Below are 20,698 nucleotides of genomic sequence, written 5' to 3'. Positions count from 1 at the left end.
GCTTCTTCTATCTCTTTGACTCGGATGAAGTCGCGGCTCTGGGAGCCGGGTGGCCGCGGGCCACGGGTGCCACTACGGGCTGACTGGTATTGCGGCCTGGCACCGGGCGCTCCGACACCGTCTGGGACGGTGGGCGCCGTCAACTCGGATGCTTTGTGCACCGAGCGGAGTAGGACCACCTCACAGAGCTAACGTCTCCTCGCGGCTGCCTGTTTTGCGCCCATTTTGGGTGTTGTTTTTGGATGCCGGTTGTTGTCAGGGTAGCGACGCTTTAGGCCTAAGGCTTTACGAAGCTGCCTGTCGCACGTGGAGGGACACAACCTGGTGGACCGTGGCGTTGAGGTGTTGCAATTCGCTTCCCTCATTCTATTTAGCCTCGCACGAACTGAAATTACTCGTTCGACTCAAGAAAGCGAGCTTCGTTCACGTGAACTTAGCATCTGAGTAGCTGCCCGATCTTTTGCTAGCCGAGTTGAACATCGTACCACGTGGGCGATGCGCATGCATAATTCCTCTCCCTTGCACTACTTTAGTGTTTGCCGAGTGTGTTGAGTTTACGCAGCGTGATTGGAGTCACCCCTGGTTTGCCGTCACCTGCACATCGTCTGCTGCTGCCCCGGACTACGATCGAGCCACCCCAGGCGATGGTGATGCTGTGGCCAGTTCGGCGCGGCGACTTCGGCGGCCTCCTGCATCCAGCTCACAACCCTCGGTGGCGGACAAAAGAGCCGGCGGTCACCGACAGCTACGGCGGCTCTTCCCAGCAGGGCGCGTCGGCGCGAGCGACGCTTGTTCGTACAGACTACTGCGTCGTCGTCTCCGGAGTCCTGGCCTGGCATCGTGCCGTCGAGTCTGCAAAGCTGCCGCTGTGACCGGCGGACGCCAGCGGTGCACCCAAGGACAATGTCGGCTCGCATGTTATGGACAGCGTGCGGACATTTCTTCGGCGCGACCACTGTTTAATGTTCTACCTTGCTTGCGAAGCACAGTTTGATGTTAGACCGTGTCACATGTCTCGCCGGAATATGTAGTGATTTAAGGTTGGGGGGATGTGGGGATGCGTGACTCTCACGCCTCCCCTGAGATCTAGTTTTCCCGCATGGCTCGTCTCCTGCAGGGCGGCTTCGCCCGCCGCGTGGCCTGGCGCCCGCGGCGGTCGGGTGGTACAAGCGCGGTGCGAGAGATGGCGCGAGCGTCGCGCCGCTGCGGGGTTACTCGGGCGCCGGGAGACAAGGCGCTCTGTCGTTGTTGGGTTCGAGACAGGAAGCGGGACGGTCGTGCCGCACGTGCAGCGACCCTCTTGCCCGGTCGGCGCGCGGCGGGGACGTCTCCCGCGTGCGCGCCGACCCATGCTTCTGCGAGACCGCCTCGCGTGGCCGCCTTCGAACGCGCCACGATTCGCGTGACTGTACGCGCGAACGACCAGGCGTTGGGATCCAGCATGGGGCGAACATATTCGCTCGCTTCCGGTCGCGGTGAGTCAGACTTCTAGATTTGTCGCGAGCCCATCGGCATGTTTTGTGGATAGCAACTCGGCTAGCAGGCACTGATCTATGAAAGGTGCAATAAATGCCCTTGTGATTGTTTGCACTACTGTACTGTCGTTCCTTTGTCCCAAGAGTACGGGTGTGAGAGGACCCCACACCCTAAGGGCTCTAATCGCCCCAAGCACATCTGAAATAGCTCTGAAGGCCTGTCAAGTACACATATTAGGCATATCGGTGCTCTTACTTTGAGCCAGGGTGTCTACAAACAGGAAAAAACCGGGATAACCGGGAATTCTCAGGAATTTTGAATAGGCTGGAAATATTCAAGGAAATTTCAGAGAACTTGTGCTTCTGTCAGGGAACTGTAACTGAACTGAACTTTATTGAAAGGGAACGAAAGTCGTGCTAATGCTGGCTTCGAGTAACAGAGAGGGTTCGTAACAAATCGTCTTTGATGCCGTGCCGTCTGCTGGAGGAGTGCCAGTGCCAATGACAGATTTTCTGGATGCTCGATTTTTGGGACATGCCCGATAATTCGGATGGCTTCGCAGCACCGCCACGTGCCCTATAGTCAATTTATATAAACGTCTGAAATTTGGGACTCAAGAATTCTTCACCGTACGATTTTCCAGGCTTTTTGCCGTGACCGTGGGTCCGAAACGACATTAATCAAAGCCATTACCACCGCCATTTTGATTATCTCGCCGCCCCGAACCGGCGCTCTCGCACGCAGTGCTGGCAGCCAAAGCCACCACCACGGCAACGCCAGGCCTAGCTGCTTCGACGTTCGCTATTAAGCTTCTTGCGGTGCGATGCTATGGTTTTTATTGAAAGAATTCGCCGCTGTCATCAGTGGCACCGACTCCGCATTTGTAATCCTCGCGATTGGCTTCGAAGCACGGAAAGTACAACGCATTGCATAATGCCGGTTTCCGAAAGTCAGCTTTGCCTCAGTACAGAAATGTGACGCGGTGAAGCTTAACAAGCGTGGGAAGGGGCATTTGTCACTGGACACTGTATGTATTTCTTAATTATACACGCATGCACACGCCGTCTTCTGTCAGACTACGAGCATCGATATGCCTAAAAAGTGTACTCGCAGGCCTTCACAGCTTTTTTCGGACGGGCCTCTGGCGATTTGAGCCCCGTGGGGTGTTGTAATCGCGCCGCTGGCACGAGTTGTTGGGAACTCGGCGCTGACGCCCGTTGTTGCACCTGGGTCGCAAGCCCCAAGGGTAGCGTTGGCCTGGCGGCCTGGGGTACAACTGGAAGCATCCGAAGGTCCCGGCAAAGCATGAGTTGACTGGTAACAACAAAACAACTTGTTTATTCTAACATCGCAAAGAGTTGGCGGGCAGGTTGACCGAAGTAGAGAGACGGGAGTGCACTTTACTCAACAGAAGAAATCGGAGCCCTCCTTTGGCGTCCGGGGGCAGCTGCTTTTATACTCTCGCAGTTGAGGGCAAGAAGGAACCCCTCTATAGACTAGCACGTGACTGTGCCGCTCGGGCACAATGGGATAAGGTGACGCATACTGTCGTGTCGCCGCCGGTCGGGCACAATGGGGAGGAGAAGGTGGCTCACACTGTCGTGTCGCCGCCTGTCAGACCCCCTCGCTTCACAGTTGTTGGGAGCTCCTCTCCCCGGCTGCCGCGCTTCGACAAGCGTGGGCACCAATATGCACATACACTCACACACGCACATGAAGACACGTGGCATCGGAACATGCCTGGACGCGCTTGGCGGGGAGGCGTAGCGGCGACGCCGAACGGGCCAAAATGTCTGCCGCTTTGTTGCAGCCGCGCCGGCTAAACCGCGCGTCGTAGGCGAAACTTAACAGACCGCCCCGCCGGGGGAAGGAGATCCCGATGGACAGGGGACTGCATCCGCTGTCCGGAGGGATGTCGCTCGATGATGCTCATAACCGAAGTCGGGCGTCCCTCGACGTTTCTTGAGCGCAGCGCACAGAGAAGGCCTCGTTCTCTCGTTCAGGTTCGCACAGGACACTGCAAAGTGACTTCGGGAGAGTTCACATTTTTGTTCTCGTTCCCGGCAAGCGTTAGAACTACGCTGAAACTCAACCGCTCAGTCAGCAAGCACGGCACAACCCTCACTAAGCCCTGCCAGGCTCTTTCCCCTTCTATACCACTGCCTAGTTCCTTACAGTAGTCTAGCAGCACTTAGAACGCGTCCACAAATTGGAAAATTGCACTAGAAAGCATGTCATCACTTTGAAACACTAAACAAAAGCAATATGTTAAAAATCCTGCCTCAGGAAGAAAAACATCAGTAACAAACAATTTTGAGGCTGATTCCTACGTTAGGGGCTTCGACTTAAGCCATCGGCGTTACCGTTGAGACTCCCCTTTTTGTAACGCACCTCAAAGGAATATTGTTGCAAAGCGAGGCTCCATCGCAGGAGGCGGCCATTTTTGGGAGAGATGGTCTGCAGCCATTGGAGAGGGCAGTGATCCGTCTCAATGATAAACCTCGAGCCGGCTAGATAGCATGACAATTTCTGAACGGCCCACACGAGACATGCACACTCTTTCTCGGTGGCGCTATACGCCTGCTCACGACTGGTCAGCTTACGACTAGCATACAGGACGGGGTGTTCTACTTCTCCATTTTCCCGTTGGCACAGTACAACGCCCATGCCTCGCTCACTAGCATCGCACTGAACAACGAACCCTTTTGTATAGTCTGGCGATCGTAGCACAGGCTGGCTTTTTAGGGCACTCTTTAGGGCGCTAAAAGCTCTTTCCTTTGTCTCGTCCCAGACGACTGTTTGAGGCTCTGTCTTTCTTAGAGCATCCGTCAGGGGAGCCGCGATATCAGAGTACCTGGGGATGTACCTCTGATAGTAGCCGGCGACACCTAAGAACGACCGAATATCGGTCTTCGTGCGCGGTTGCGGGAAGTCTCGCACAGCGGCCACCTTTATTTCAGAGGGGCGGCGACGACCCTGACCAATCACGTGACCGAGGTAGACAACCTCGGCCTGTGCTAACTGGCACTTAGGAGCCTTGACTGTCAAGCCCGCTTCGCGCAGGCGGGTTAGCACTGCCCGCAAGTGTGCCACATGCTCAGACCAGGATGCGGAGAATATCGCTACGTCGTCTAGATACGGTAAAGCGAATTCTTGCTGTCCTCGCAACACTTTATCCATGAGGCTTGAAAAACAGTATGGCGCGTTCTTCAAACCAAAACTCAACACTTTAGGACGGAATGTTCCCATTGGTGAAATGAACGCCGCATACCTACTAGCCTCTTCTGTAAGTGGAACCTGCCAATAACCCCTGACAAGATCTAGGGTGGAAATAAACTGAGCGCTACTAACTTTCTCAAGGCGCTCCTCGATGTTAGGGATTGGATAAATTTGATCCTTAGTGATGGAATTAAGCCTGCGGTAGTCGACGCAAGGACGAGGTTCCTTGCCTGGTACCTCAACTAAAATCAAAGGGGAGGTATAATCACTCTCACCTGCCTCAATAACACCGAGCTGTAGCATTTTCTTTACCTCAGCCTCCATAATATCGTTGTGGCGGGGTGACACCCGGTACGCCTTGGATCGTACTGGCTCTGGGGAGGTAAGTTCTATGTCATGAGTAAGGACAGAAGTCCTACCAGGCCTCTCAGAGAACAGACCTTGAAACTCTTGTAAAAGCTGGTGTAGTTCGGTTTTCTGCTCAGGCGACAGCGGTGCTTTACTGATTAAGTAACTAATGACTTGACCGGTGTCTTCCCTGTTCGTCACTGAGCCTAGTCCCGGAAGCTCGACCGGAAGCTCTTCAGGAACGTTTACCATCATGCACACCACTGCTTCCCTTTGTTTATAAGGTTTGAGCAGATTACAGTGGTAAACTTGCTGTGCTTTCCGCTTTCCTGGCAGACTCACCACGTAGTTAACGTGCGACAGTTTCTGAACAATTCGTGCTGGGCCCTCCCACTGCACGTCTAGTTTGTTGTTTAGCGATGTGCGCAATATCATGACCTCATCGCCCACCTCAAAACGACGGGCCCTGGCGGTCCGATCATAATAAACCTTGGCCCTCTGCTGGGCCTTTGCCATTGCTTCACCTGACAACTCCTGTGCCCTTCTTAAGCGTTCGAGGAGCTTAAGCACGTACTCCACCACGACTGTGTCGTCGCCCCTGCCTTCCCACGATTCTCGAAGCATGCGAAGCGGAGACCGAAGCGAGCGACCGTACACCAGCTCAGCTGGCGAAAACCCCGTAGCTGCATGCGGCGCGGTCCGTAATGCAAACATCACCCCAGGCAGACACAGCTCCCAGTCAGTTTGATGTTCAAAACACAATGCTCTCAACACGCGCTTCATGACGGAGTGGAGCTTCTCAACGGAATTCGACTGTGGGTGGTACACTGAGCTGTGTAGCAGCTTTACCCCACACCTTTCGAGAAAAGTTGTCGTCAAAGCGCTAGTAAACACTGTGCCCTGATCTGATTGGATTTCCGCAGGAAAACCAACTCGCGCAAATATGGACAGTAGTGCATTGACTATCTCAACTGAGCTGAGTTCTTTAAGCGGCACTGCTTCAGGGAACTTTGTCGCAGGGCAGATCACAGTCAAAATGTGTCTGTACCCCGTGGCTGTTACCGGCAGAGGTCCCACTGTATCAATAACGAGCCGTCTAAAAGGCTCCGTAATGATAGGTACCAATCTCAACGGCGCCCTCGATTTGTCCCCTGGTTTGCCCACCCGCTGACAGGTGTCACATGACCTTACGAAATGGTCTGCGTCCCGAAAACACCCTGGCCAATAGTACTCTTGCAAGAGACGGTCCTTAGTTTTCTTAACTCCTAGGTGTCCGGACCACGAACCCCCGTGCGACAAGCGCAACAGATCCTCACGATAGCATTGAGGCACGATCAGCTGATCGAACTCCACTCCTCTGCGGTCTAGATACTTCCGGTACAGGACTCCACCTCTTTCCACAAAGCGAGCATTTTTCTTGGCGATACCTTCCTTGACATTGCAGCGTATGTTTTCTAGGCTGCCATCCTTCTTTTGCTCGGCTATCAAAGCCGACCGGCTGACTTTTAGCAACCTATCAAGTCCGTCTGACGTAGGCGCGATGAGCAAATCTGTAGATAGCTCTTCTAACTTTCCCGTGTCGGGCATTTCCTCTCCAGTATCTGGCGCCTTCAACGCTACAGACTCAATTTTATTCAGTTCGGGCGTGCTCTGAAGATCAGCTTGCTGCGCCTCTGACCCTTTTTCATTGTTCGATAACGTCGGCCCCGCAACTACCGCTTTTGCAGCGAGCTCCCGAACCTTCGATCTGGTTAAGGCCTGAACGCTAGCCTCGCCAAACAAAAGCCCCTTCTCGCGCAGGAGGAGATCGGACCTGTTCGAAAATAGGTACGGGTACTGGGGGGGCAGCATAGATGACACTGCCGCCTCCGTCTCAAGCGCTCCGAAAGGTCCTTCAATAAGCACTTTTGCTACCGGCAGACACACGCTATGAGCTTCCACGGCTTGCTTGATCCATGCGCACTCGCCCGTGAACATATGGGGTTCTACGTAAGACGGGTGAACTACATCCATTGTAGCTGCGGAATCGCGAAGCACTCGGCACTCTTTCCCGTTCACGAGGAGGTCTCGCATGTAAGGCTCGAGAAGCTTCATGTTCTCGTCAGTGCTGCATATTGACAAAAACACAACTTTTGTTTTTATTTCTGGACACTGCACCGAAAAGTGACCCGGCTTCTGGCACGTATAACAAACGCGCGCTTGCCTCATCTCGAACCGTTTTCTGCGTTCGGCTTCGGTTGCCGCCGTCTCCTTTCGTTCGTTTTGCCGCCGTCTCCTTTCATCCGCACTACGTGTGTCGCCCCTTTCTCTCATGGGTGTGAACTTTGGCCTCTCAAACTTCGAGCCAAATTCACCCTTTTGATCGTCCTTAGCTCCGCGAGCCCGACGCGTCACAAACTCCTCGGCTAGCTCAGCGGCTTTAGCCACCGTACAAACGTCTGGCCTATCCAAGACCCAGTACCGCACGTTCTCAGGTAACCGACTATAAAACTGTTCCAGCCCGAAGCACTGCAGAACTTTATCGTGGTCACCAAACGCTTTCTCTTCTTTGAGCCACTCCTGCATGTTTGACATTAGCCTGTACGCAAACTCTGTGTATGACTCACTTCTGCCTTTCTAATTTTCCCGAAACTTCCGACGGAATGCCTCCGCTGACAGCCTGTACTTTTTTAGCAGACTCGATTTCACTTTGTCGAAATCCTCTGCCTCCTCTCTATCCAAGCGAGCGACTACGTCGGCCGCCTCGCCGGGTAACAAAGTGAGCAAGCGCTGTGGCCACGTTTCCCGAGAGAACCCCTGCTTCTCGCACGTTCGCTCAAAGTTAACCAGGAACAAACCAATGTCCTCTCCAAGCTTAAACGGCCGCATCAGGTCAGTCATTTTGAACAATACGCGTTCTCCTGCACCGTGTGCCTGACTTCCATTACGAGCGCGTTCCATCTCTACCTCGAGACGCTTCATTTCCAAAGCGTGTTCGCGCTCTTCTTTTTCTTTCTGTTCTTTAAGTTCGCGCTCCTGTCTCTCTTTTTGCTCTCTAAGTTCGCGCTCCTGTCTTTTTGACCTCTCCTCAATAGTCTCAAGGCATTCCGACAACTCGTCATCCTCAGCCTCTAACTCAAGAATAGCCTTTAGCAGTTCTGGTTTTCTGAGTTTGTCCGAGACATCCAGACCCAACTCTCTTGCAAGCACCAGCAATTTCGGTTTGCGCAACGACTTCAAATCCATGGCTGCTCTGAATGCTGCTTTCTCTACTGCCTATTATTGTCTTGCCGCAAACTAACCCGGCAGCAACGACAACCACAATTACCAGCTCTGTTTCTGACACTAACAAAAGCCTGGCAAAACTCAGAAGAAGAAAGTCCCGCACTCACCAAACCTCGCAGCCAAGAGTTCAGCGCAGTCGTTCCGCTGCAGGCAACCAGTCATCACACAGGGCTCGTTGCACTGCTCCCGGATCGTCGTTGAGCTGCTCAGCATACAGTCAACTGCATCTCTTCGCTGCTGGCCTCCGTTGTCGCGATCTCACCGCTGGCAGACAGTTGTTGTAATCGCACCCGCTGGTACGATTTGTTGGGAACTCGGCGCTGACGCCCGTTGTTGCACCTGGGTCGCAAGCCCCAAGGGTAGCGTTGGCCTGGCGGCCTGGGGTACAACTGGAAGCATCCGAAGGTCCCGGCAAAGCATGAGTCGACTGGTAACAACAAAACAACTTGTTTATTCTAACATCGCAAAGAGTTGGCGGTCAGGTTGACCGAAGTAGAGAGACGGGAGTGCACTTTACTCAGCAGAAGAAATCGGAGCCCTCCTTTGGCGTCCGGGGGCAGCTGCTTTTATACTCTCGCAGTTGAGGGCAAGAAGGAACCCCTCTATAGACGAGCACGTGACTGTGCCGCTCGGGCACAATGGGATAAGGTGACGCATACTGTCGTGTCGCCGCCGGTCGGGCACAATGGGGAGGAGAAGGTGGCTCACACTGTCGTGTCGCCGCCGGTCGGGCACAATGGGGAGGAGAAGGTGGCTCACACTGTCGTGTCGCCGCCTGTCAGACCCCCTCGCTTCACAGTTGTTGGGAGCTCCTCTCCCCGGCTGCCGCGCTTCGACAAGCGTGGGCACCAATATGCACATACACTCACACACGCACATGAAGACACGTGGCATCGGAACATGCCTGGACGCGCTTGGCGGGGAGGCGTAGCGGCGACGCCGAACGGGCCAAAATGTCTTCCGCTTTGTTGCAGCCGCGCCGGCTAAACCGCGCGTCGTAGGCGAAACGTAACAGGGGGCAGTAAAAGGCATGCATTCGTTTTTATAGTGAAGCTGTATACCTCTACCGTCCAAGGAAATTTTCGTGTCGTTGGCGGGGCAAGCAAAAAACTTCCCATACGTGGGCCGATCGTGGAGATAGTGCAATGCCAGGCCGACTGGCGGCAGAGGTGAAGCAGGCGTTAAGCACTTCCTGTACGTGGGCCGATCCCGAAGAAAGCACAATGCCGGGCCGACCCGCGGCTGAGGTGAAGCAGGCGTTAAGCACTCCTCACACGTGGACCGATCCCGAAGATAGTGCAATGCCGGGCCGACCCGCGGTAGTGGTGAAGCAGGCGTTAAGCACTCCCTATACGTGGGCCGATCCCGAAGATAGTGCAATGCCGGTTCGACCCGCGGCTGAGGTGAAGCAGGTGTTAAGCACTCCCCACACGTGGACCGATCCCGAAGTTAGTGGAATGCCGGGCCGACCCGCGGTAGTGGTGAAGCAGGCGTCAAGCATTTCCCATATTTGGGCCGATCCCGAAGATAGTGCAATGCCGGGCCGACCCGCGGCGGAGGTGAAGCAGGCATTAAGCACTCCCCATACGTGGGCCGATCCCGAAGATAGTGCAATGCCGGGCCGACCCGCGGTAGTGGTGAAGCAGGCATTAAGCATTTTCCATATTTGGGCCGATCCCGAAGATAGTGCAATGCCGGGCGGACCCGCGGCGGAGGTGCAGTTCGCCGTTAAGGGGCCCACATATACAGCTTCGTTGATCATCCTTCTTCACAGAGTGGAAGGGCACTGAGTTTTTTCTTATTGTCCGATTTTTCAGACATTTTCGCAGCCCCTAGGGAGTCCAAAAAATCGGGCGCTGACTGTACAACTGTCCAAGAGGATACTTCATATGGTCTGTGTGGTGAACTTGTGGTGGAAGGAGGGCGAGAATAGAGAGGACCGACACATTGAGGAATGAACAGGAAATGAAGTGTGCCGCTGCTTCATTGAAGGAGCTTGAGCTCAAAAAAACTAAGTGTTGGCTGATGCCGATATGCAGGTGTCCCTCATCCCAAACAAAATAAACTCTTTAAATCAATGAAATGCAACACTGAGGCATTGTGCACAGGCTGACAGTATGTCAGGACAGTTGAGGTTGACTATCTAGCTGCTGAGAGAGATTCTCACTTGTGACAAAGTTCAGGCCTCATACCAATGAGCTTGCTATCAGTTGATAGAAATAGCTCATATTCGAAAATGTTTGCTTCTGTATGCATCTCTTTTTATTCGTATTTGAAAATGTTTGACGTGATTTACAATGGGCTTTGCTATCTTTTTCCAAAGGTATTTTATTAGCTGTGCATTTTACTAACCCTCCTTTCTGTTTTCTTTTTGAATGAAAGAAACACTACTCCTTACTATTCAAACTGGATTAAGCCATTTTTTATTTTTTAACATGCTTACTGGAAAGTGAGAGCATCAGGTGACATGGTTTCAGCCCGACTTGCCATAAAATAAACTTCTGTGCCACTCCGGAAATTTTGCAAAGGCACTCAAGGAAAACCTGGGAAACACAGGGAATTTAGAAATGTCAAGTTGGTGGACACGCTGTTTGATAGGACACTACGGATGCACGCGTCTGTGATTAAGGCTTGCAGTATAACCATGTCTCGTGACAATTGCCCCTTTCCATTCTTAGTATACTTCTCCGTCATACTTTACACATGCTTTACCGTGTATACTTAGGCAAAGCTGACTTGGGAACCAACATTATGTAGTGCGTCGTTCCTTCCAAGCTTCGGAAGCATTAGCAACAATTACAAAGGCACAGTCAGCACCATTGCTGACAGCAAAGAAAAACATGGCACTGAACAGCACGAAGCTTTGTAGCGAATGTTGAAGCAGCTAGGCATACCATTGCCGTGATGGTGGCTACGGTTACCAGCAGATCTGCGTGCGAGAGCGCTGTTTTGAGGGGGTGAAATAATAAAAATGACACGGCAACAAGTCCAGAAAATTGGACAGTGAAGGGCTTTTGTGTTCGAAATTTCAGAAAATCTTATACATTGACTCTGTGGGATATGTGGCGTTGCCACAAAGGCATCCGATTTATCTGGGGTGTCCAAGAAGTGGGGCGTCCGGAAAATCAGCCGTTGACTGTACTTTAGGGTACGCCAGAAAGAGACATTAAGTTATGTTAGATTGATAGGTTGTAGATAAAGTATTGCAAAGACATCAATCTTATCCTCAGCAGAGTCATGGTGTGATGCCAGAAATGGTAAAAAAATGCAAGACAGATGGCACTGCCAAGTTTAGCTTCCCATGTCGACTCCCTGTGGTGTCACAGACTTTGGTAGTGCCTGCTCAAAGGATTATATTCCATCAGAATTGTGAAATAATATGTCATAACGTGGTAACTTTTATGGACTTTGTGTTGACAGAATTTGCAGACAAATACATGAAAATGTCTCTGTGCAGACTATGCAAATGCATTACAGTGGCACTTATGACATAATATGATAAGTAATACTATTGGTTGCGAAATTGAAGATGTGTAATTTCTTTCGCATTCATTTTGCCGGCGAGCATTCAATATCTTTTTGATGAAAAATTGTAGATGAACTCTCAATAGAGTCACAAACTTCTTCTTGAAACTGATTTAGTGTTACTGTGCATGGTGGGGGGTCTCTTTAGATGACTTAAGTTATAAAAGGCAAAAAGAAAGGGATGACTTTAGGAACAAAATGGAACAAGCTGGCATGTGTGAGACACTTGCTCTGAAGAAATCTGGTCTCACCCATAGGAGTAACAAATAGAACTGTTTATGCATTGTTGGTTCTTGAGCGATAAAACTCAGCTGCTATCTGAGCTATCGTGGCATCTGTTTAATTTTTCTTTGGCATATATTTCTCATGCTGCTGTTTCAGTATGTTGAACCATTTCAGCTATTGCTGACTTTGTGAATTTGTGCCAAATCTAACATTTACTGTATACACAATTCTAGCAAGCTTGTGCTTGTATTTCATCATATACTATCCACGTTTGGCATTTATCTGATTGTACTTGACGTTTATTTCTTTTTCATTTGGGTGAAGTTTTATAGTGCAAAAATATTTACAGGTTGGTAACAAACTACATTTAGTAAAACCTATTTTGGGAGAATGGAGATCATGCAGGCATCAGGAACGTTTTATAGAAGTAATTTTATGCTGCCTGTGCATCAAACACACACACCTAACACATAACTTTCTACTGACAAAACAAGACAAACCCTTATGTGAAAAATGTGGAGATGAACTCACTGTAAATCACATTTTATTCTCGTGCACACAACTCGAACGGCTAAGGAAAAAATATTTTACTGTATTTTACAATGAACGCATTCCCTTCCATCCCAGTCTACTTTTAGGAGATAAACCACTTGTAGGAACTTCATCTATTTTTAGTTTTTTGAAAGACGCAGTGATCCTAAATGAAATATCTCACAGAACTACTAATTATAAAAATTCTTACCCAGCTTTTTCACGCATCTTATGATGCACCTCACCCATTTTCTCAGTCTTGAGAAGAAGGCTGAGGTCTCCATTTGATTTGTTGGGCTCCTCAGAGTCCTTGTCCGGACAAGGACTTTCGCTGAGGATACCCAATTTTTTAAATAAATTATACCATGTGTTTGGCGCATGATAGCCTGAGTTGCTTATGCGCCATAAAACCCAATACAATACAATACAATTTACAGGTTGGTTGCGTAGTGTTCGACAAGACAGGCACTCTCACAAACGGCATGCCAGTGCTGACGCGCATGACGCTGCTGGTTGGAACTCGAGTCTGTTCTTTCACCAAGCTACTGCTCCTGGCTGGAACAGCCGAGGCCAACAGTGAGCACCCCATAGGAACTGCCATCACTAAGTTTGTCAAAGAGGTGAGTGCTACCCTACTACTTTATCAAAATTGCCTCAAAACTAGTCTGTTTAGAATTACACTCAACTGATGAGCTCACATAACAGTGGAGCTAGAACAGAGAGGACCAGGAGACTTGTGCTGGAGGCTGCTTTTTCAGGGTCTTAGCCGGTGAAGCACTTCCAGTGTGAAGGGGGCTATTGTCCGCTGAAGTCCACTGTCTGAATAAACTTTTTCCTCTTTTTCCTCAGAAATTTGATGTGAGGAAGTAACTGGTATCCCATGTTAGACAGGTACAGTGGAATTTTGTTGATACGATTCTGCTTAATACGTTTTCAGATAATTCGTTTTTCTTCTTTTTCTAGCCAACATCCCTATCCCATAGGAGCAATATTTTATCATACGATTATTGCGATCATGTTTTAACCTGAAATTGGATAATACAACTGCAGTGGTGGGCTTTTACTGGTTTTTCTAAAGCTAATAAATTTATGTTCCTGTGTACCAGCTTATATAACATTCCAACAACCCACAAACAACAGGTTAAGCCTCTGCCACACTGGAGGAAAAAAGCATGCGGCACACTGCTGGTGATGAACAGTGACTGTCGGTGTTCTGCTGCTCAGTTGAACGAGGAAATGGTGCAACTTCTCTTTTTTTTAGTTGCAGAAGAACTTTTTGCAGACATTAAAGGAAGTTCAGTGTAAACTGACAAGCTATTTCACTGATGCTGAATAAAAGTGCATTGGCTGCGGTTCGCATGGTGTAGAGTGATGCTGCTGCAGCTCTGCATAACGTGTTATGCAGAGCAATATCACTCGACACCACACGAATCTCCACTATTCAGTTTGTCACCGAATACGCCTATATTCATACATTTTGGCGCTTGTTTTGGCTAATACGATTTTCGGATGATATATTATCTTTTCCGGTTCCCATGAAGGTTATATCAATGAGATTCCACTGTAGATGCAAACTCAGAGGCGACTTTGTAAGAACAAATTTAATGCTACCATAGAATTGAGATTAACATTCCAGCATAGTAACTTACAGCAGCTGATGGAGTTTTCGAACTCCACAAGTTTGTACTTGGTGGATATTCTGGACTTCATAAATGCACCGTCAGCGTTCCCATAGAGCTAATGCATTTTCACTACCTTTACCTGTGACAAATTTTGGCCGCAAAGTTCGATTTTCCAGACTAAATCACTCGTTCCGAGCCACGCTACCCGATCTTGGAGGCTGCCATATTGGATTTTCTGCTGGCTTGGCTTACAGTGGCTCGGTCTATAGCGCCCAAGATTGGAAGCACATGCCATCCTTTTTGCTCTTCCTTGGCTGACAAAATGCTCCAGGGGATGGCACTTTTCCTTTTTTCTTCTTTTGGTCAGTGCTATCAGCATTATCGCTTAATGCAGGATGTTTTCATTCCCCCCACCCCCCCACCCCTAAGGTTTTGGTTGCTTTTGCACACGGTGTGTCCACTGAGCAAGTGTGTCTTGGAGACGCTGCATCTTTGTGTGCGTTTGTGTGGCTTTGCATTTGTGTGAGCGACACCACCGCCTGCGCCTTTGTGCAGCCAAGTGGTGTGAAGAAACATGGCTCGTATCTTCAACCTCCATGGCGAACTCCATTGGCAGAGATCACCAACGCGGTGGTGCTCTTGTCGACTGTACGTAGAGACACTGTCACTGTTGAGCAAATCCAAGCAAGCCTGATCGTTTCCAAGTGTAGTTTGAAGTAGGGCATTATTAGAGGTTTTTTTAAGTCCCCTCTAAACCTGATAAATGTTTTTGACTGATCAAGTTTTTTTGGCCTGTTCGATTTTTTGGACTATATTTTGCTCTCCGCGGGATCTGAAAAATTGGTCGGTGCTATGTATAATACAGGCATTTTGCACCATCATATCTTCAGCAATGCCCTTTGTTTTTGTGCATGCATTTTTATGTCATTTTCTTCCCTTCTTTTCACAGACTGCACTGACCTATACACAACATCATATTGCGAAAATTGCCATAGCACGCTAGACCTATATCACTTGCTCTGGCCGTGTGGTCGGACCCACGCAAACAAGACTCAAGACTCCGCCAGGCTACAAGAAGCATTACGTAGCACGGACCTGGCGGAGCAGCTCTGGGCCGTCCAGTGAGCCCACAATGCGGCCAGGGAGTTGCAACTCCCGGTCCCAATGTGGGAGTAGCCCGCTTTATGGGGCCTTGCGCCCTGTAGCTCGCAGGACCTTTCAGTAAAGTTATTCCATTCATCCATCCATCCATCCATTTTTACCAGTGCCTTGAAGTGCTTAATGATCTGCAATATTCTTTGGTTTAACGTTGTGACACGTTTGCCTTTTATTTGGGCGTATTACTATTGGTCTACTACCACAAAGCTTACATGCTAATCATCTGTTGCATTGTTTATTTGGTGTCTTCACGTAAGTAACGCTGTCAGCAGTACTGCTGTCAGCCACCTTCAGGGCTGGCATATGTCCACAAGAGGGAACAAGAGGGTAGCTGCTGTTGTGATTCAGTTAGTAGATTGCTGCAAATTTACATGTGAGGATCCAGGGTGTCTACCAACCGGGAAAACTGAGACAACTGGGAATTCTCAGGGATTTTGAGTAGTCTGGAAAAACTCAGAGAGAAGTCAGGGAATTTTTTATTTTTTTATTTATTCAGAATACCCCTAAAGGCCCTCTCGCAGGAGGGTATTACATGGGGGGGGGGGGTGCAGTAATGCATACAGATGCATACAGATGCAAATACATATGCGTGCAACAAATGAGTTGAGAAAAAGTTGAGAAAAATACTGGAACTGATAAACTATGATCACAAAAAAAAAAAAAAAAATGTCAGGCCAATAAGATTGTCGTAGTACTAATAATAATCACAAGTGTACAAAAAGAGAATACAAATCACAAGCACACAAATGGAGGGTAATCTGGTTCATAGAAAGCACTCAGGCCATTAATGTATAACAAACTTAAAAGGAAAAGGCAAAACACTGCAATAAAATAAGAACAATACTTAATAAAAATATGCATGTTACACAGAAGACAAGAAAATTTTTTAGCACTATTTGTAGTGTAAAAAAAATATGGGGGGGGGGGGACATGACACAAGAAAGGTTTACGCACTTTCATTAATGATTAGAAGTTTCTGTAATTCATTTATGTCAGTGACAGTTGCAATGTGTGATGGCAAGTTATTCCACTCGTTTGTGGTGCGTGGTATGAACGATCTGGCATAAGTTAGTGTGCGACACGTGAAGCATTTGTTTTTAAAAGGGTGATCACAGCGGGCAAGATGGCAGGGGGTGGCCTAAAGAAGTCCTCGCGAAGTGATGTGTGATGGTAGAGCTTATGAAGAAGTGATAAGCGAGCGATTTTATGGCGACATGATAACACATGCAGTTCAGCATTATTCTTCACTGAAGTGACGCTGGTCTGAAGTGAGTAATCCGAAAAAATAAAACACACAGCACGGTTCTGCAAGGCTTCGATATGAAATTCGATACGAAGCATCAGATATGAAATTCTCTCAAAATGTTGCCTGTCAAGGGAATTGCATTATCTTAGTTATTAGCACTCACTGGAGTGTAGGGGACAAGAAACGCCATCTTGCACTGCTATATCATGCCAACTGCTAGGTCCAGTAGCTGCACAAACATGCACTGTTTCTCACTTATGCATGGCACTTAGGACATGAAAGCATTGAGCTATCCTAAAACTAAAAACAGATTTGTAATGAGGATATCAAGCTATATAAGTGGTAGAATTTTCATTTGCCTAGCAATAATATTTAAAAAGAAAGGTTTCTGAGGAGCGTCTCCCCTTAATAATGTAGTCTTGATTGGGATCCCAAATGGCTGAGGCATATTCTATTTCAGGACGGATTAAAGTGATATAAGCCAGTTTACGTAAGTGCAATGGGGTGTTTCTCAAGTTACGTTTAAGAAACCCAAGTGAGCAGTTTGCTGAAGCAAGAGTGACATTAATATAGTAATGCCAGCACAGGTCAGACTGAACGTTAACTCCAGGATATTTGCACGTGGTCGTAAGTTCCACTGAAGTATTATTTAGCAAGTAAGACGTTGAAATGGTAGAAGCTCTTTTAGTGAAAGACATCAACTTAGTTTTTGAAAGATTTAGTGTCATAAGCCACATTGTGCACCACGAAGTTAAGGAGTCAAGGTCAGATTGAAGAGATTGGCGGTCAGCTTCAAAAGAGATGTTGCGGTAATAACACAATTGTAAGTGAATAGCCTAACTCTAGATTTGATAGAGGAGGGTAAGTCATTAATATAAATTAGGAAAAGCAATGGACCGAGCACTCTTCCTTGAGGAACACCGGATGAGACTGGGATGAAAGGAGAGTCGAAGTTATTGACTGATGTGAACTGTTGTCTACTAGAGAGGAAGGCTTGCACCCACGCCAGAACAAGTGGGTGAATATTAAGCTGTCTTAGTTTTACTAAGAGCCGGTGGTGAGGAACTCGATCGAACACTTTTGAGAAGTCAAGGAATATGGCATCAATTTGGATGCTGCCGTCCAATGATGAGTGTAAGTCCTGAGTAAATCCTGCAAGTTATGTTTCGCATGAGAAGCCCTTGCGAGAACCGTGCTGGTATTTGCAGAGGATATTGTGTACCTCTAAATATGTAATTACTTGTGAGTGTATAATGTGTTCTAAGAGTTTACAGATGGTACTAGTTAAAGATGTAGGTCTGTAAAGTGGGGATGAGCGATCCCCTGATTTAAATATGAGCACTAATTTTGCTATTAGCCAGTCCTGAGGAATGGTGCCTGACGATAATGATAGAGAAAAGATGGCTGCCAAGCAACAATAGATACCACAAGAAATATGTTTAAGTTTTTGTTGTTGAAGCCATTATGATCGGATGCAGATGAAGTTTTTAATTTTCCAAGTAAAGATAAAATACCAGCTTCGTCAATTACTATTTCAGTCATATTAATACCAGAAACAACATCAATGTTAGGGCATGTAGCAATATCCTCAAGAGTAAAAACTGATGAGAATGAATCATTTAATAACTTAGCACATTCGGATTCAGTAACAGGAGAACCATTGGTATTAGCAAGAGTTACATCGGGGTGGTAGCTGATATTTATTGTGCGCCAAAAGTGCCGAGGGTTATTTATTAGCAAAGATGACAAATCACGACTGAAAAAGCGACGACGAGTAGTTTTTAAAAGCTGTTGATATTCCTTGTCACACTTTTTATAGCGACATCACGAAGCCGATAATCTGTTTTTGTCTGCCATTCTGAAAAGTCATTTCCTTTTATTATTAAGTCAACATAATTGCTGATTGAACCATGGAAAAATGTTGCTTGTTTTGATGGTCTTAACTGGAATATATTTGTCAATTAAGTTTGAAAGAGTATTTTTAAAAAGGTTCTAGTTATCTTCTATGGAACAGGACAAGCGGGCATCTATAAATGTTCTGTAAAATGGGATAATTCGATACATATTGCATCAAAATTGGCTCACTTATAACACCTTATACACTTTCCAGTAACTCTCTTTTTTTTAAGTGAGTGTTAAGTGTTAAGCTTCCAGTGATTATGTCATGATCAGAAAGACCGTCAAAATGGGCTATGTCAGTAAACAGGTCAGGACGAGAAGCTAAAATTAGGTCAAGAATGTTTGCGCATGTGCTCGAGCAACGGATAGGTTTTTCGATAAGCTGGCACAACGAAAAATCAAGCCAACAATCAAGAAATTCCTGTGTCTGAGTATCGTTGGCTGAAACAGATAGTGTACACCATTGAATATTGGGATAGTTAAGCCTCTGAAGATAATAAGAACCGCATTTGGAAACCGCTGGCATATTTCAACAACAACGCAATGAAATTCACTTTCGAAGGTCGCATTCATGTCCGGGGGGCGATAAAAAACACCAACAATGAGATCAGTGGAACCAAGCCTCAGGGACACAAATACGCTTTCACGAAATGCGTTACCAAGGATAGGTATAGCAATGAAATCTTTACAAATTTCAATAAGCACACCACCACCTCTTCGATCCTTTCTATAGCAGCAAAAAAAAGTTAAAATCTACTTGACTGTCAAGAATGTTACTATCGGAAACAGTATCGTTAAGCCACGTTTCTGTTACTGCGATGATGGAAGGCGAACTTGAGTCGATAATTGAAGATAGCTCAACACGTTTAGAAAGGACACTTCTGATATTAGTGTAGAAGAAAGAGGCATTTCCATCTGAACGAAATGGGGTGGTTACATGTGTTTGTCGCTTAGAAGGGGCACGTCACGTCAGTGGGGCGATTGCTGACCTTGCGTTGGTGCGTATTCCCACGCACCGCGCAATTAGAACTTGTGTCCCAAATGTTAGTGTCGTTATTTCCCTGATACAGGCAATTTGTGCCTGTATCAGGGAAAATTAGCTGTAATTTTATTGAAAGAGTCGAAAGCCGCGGTAATGCTGGCTCGAGTAACAGACACGAATCGTAATTAATCGTCTTTGATGCCCTGTCGTCGTCTGGAGGAGTTGCCAGTGTACAGTCAATGACCGAATTTCCAGATCCCCGATAATTTACGGCTTCACAGCACCACCACATACCCCATAGAGTCAGTGTATCAGAACGTCTGAAATTTCGAATGCAAGAACTCTTCGCCATCCGATTTTCCGGACATTTTGCCATGACCGCAGGTCCAAAACGGCATTAATCAAAGCCACCACCACTGCCATTTTGATCATCTCGCCGCCTCGAACCGGCGCTCTCGCACGCAGATTTGCTGGCAGCCGTAGCCACCACTTAGCTGCTTCGACGTTCACTATGAAGCTTCTTGCCCTTGGGTGCCATGTTTCCCATTTAAAAAATTCGCTGCTGTCAGCAGTGGCACGGACTCCGCCTTCGCGGTCCTCGCGATTGGCTTAGAAGCTTGGAAAGCATGGTGCATTGCATAATGCCAGTTCCCGAATGTCAGCTTCACTTCTGTTACTTGGTGAAGCATATGTAAATGTATTGCGGTGAAGCATAACAAGCGTGGGAAGGGGTTATTGCCACGGGACACAGTATGTATTCCTTAATTATGCACGTGTACACCCGATATTTCCTGTCACAGTACGAGCATCGATATGCCTAATACGTGCACCGACAGGCCTTCAGAGTGTTCATATGTGCCTGTGGCGATTTGAGCCCTTAAGGGCAGTAAATAGCATGCATTTTTTTTTCCAACTGGGTGATTTTCGGATGTTTTTCGTGGCCCCTAGGTAGTTGGAAAAATCGGACGTGGACTGTGCAACTCGCCAAAAAGATGCTTGAAATGGTCCATGGAGCAAACGAGTGGCGGAAGGAGGACAAGTACAGAAAGAACCTACACACTGAGGAATGAACGGGAAAGGAAGCGTGTTGTCGCCGTTTTGAAGGAGCTTGAGCTCAAAAAACGAAGTGTTGGCTGATGCCGAGATGCAAATGTCCCTCATCCACACCAAAATAAACTCTTTAAAGCAGTGAAACACAACGCT

The 20,698-nt window shown here is 47.9% G+C and overlaps 1 protein-coding gene across 2 annotated transcripts in view; it reads left to right on the top strand.

Annotated features, from left to right (window-relative positions):
- LOC142578733 (copper-transporting ATPase 1-like) overlaps positions 1 to 20,698 on the top strand; it is a 75,440-nt gene that overhangs the window by 36,595 nt on the left and 18,147 nt on the right. For both annotated transcript variants that reach the window (XM_075688250.1, XM_075688248.1), the window contains one exon: positions 13,026 to 13,208. In XM_075688250.1, the coding sequence (XP_075544365.1) occupies positions 13,026 to 13,208 (183 nt within the window). The remainder of the gene's footprint in view (positions 1 to 13,025; positions 13,209 to 20,698) is intronic.

This window comes from Dermacentor variabilis, chromosome 4 (assembly GCF_050947875.1).
Source record: "Dermacentor variabilis isolate Ectoservices chromosome 4, ASM5094787v1, whole genome shotgun sequence".
In the NCBI taxonomy this organism is placed as follows: Eukaryota; Metazoa; Arthropoda; class Arachnida; order Ixodida; family Ixodidae; genus Dermacentor; species Dermacentor variabilis.
Note: the sequence above shows the minus strand (reverse complement) of the source record. Positions and strands in the feature narration are given on the sequence as shown.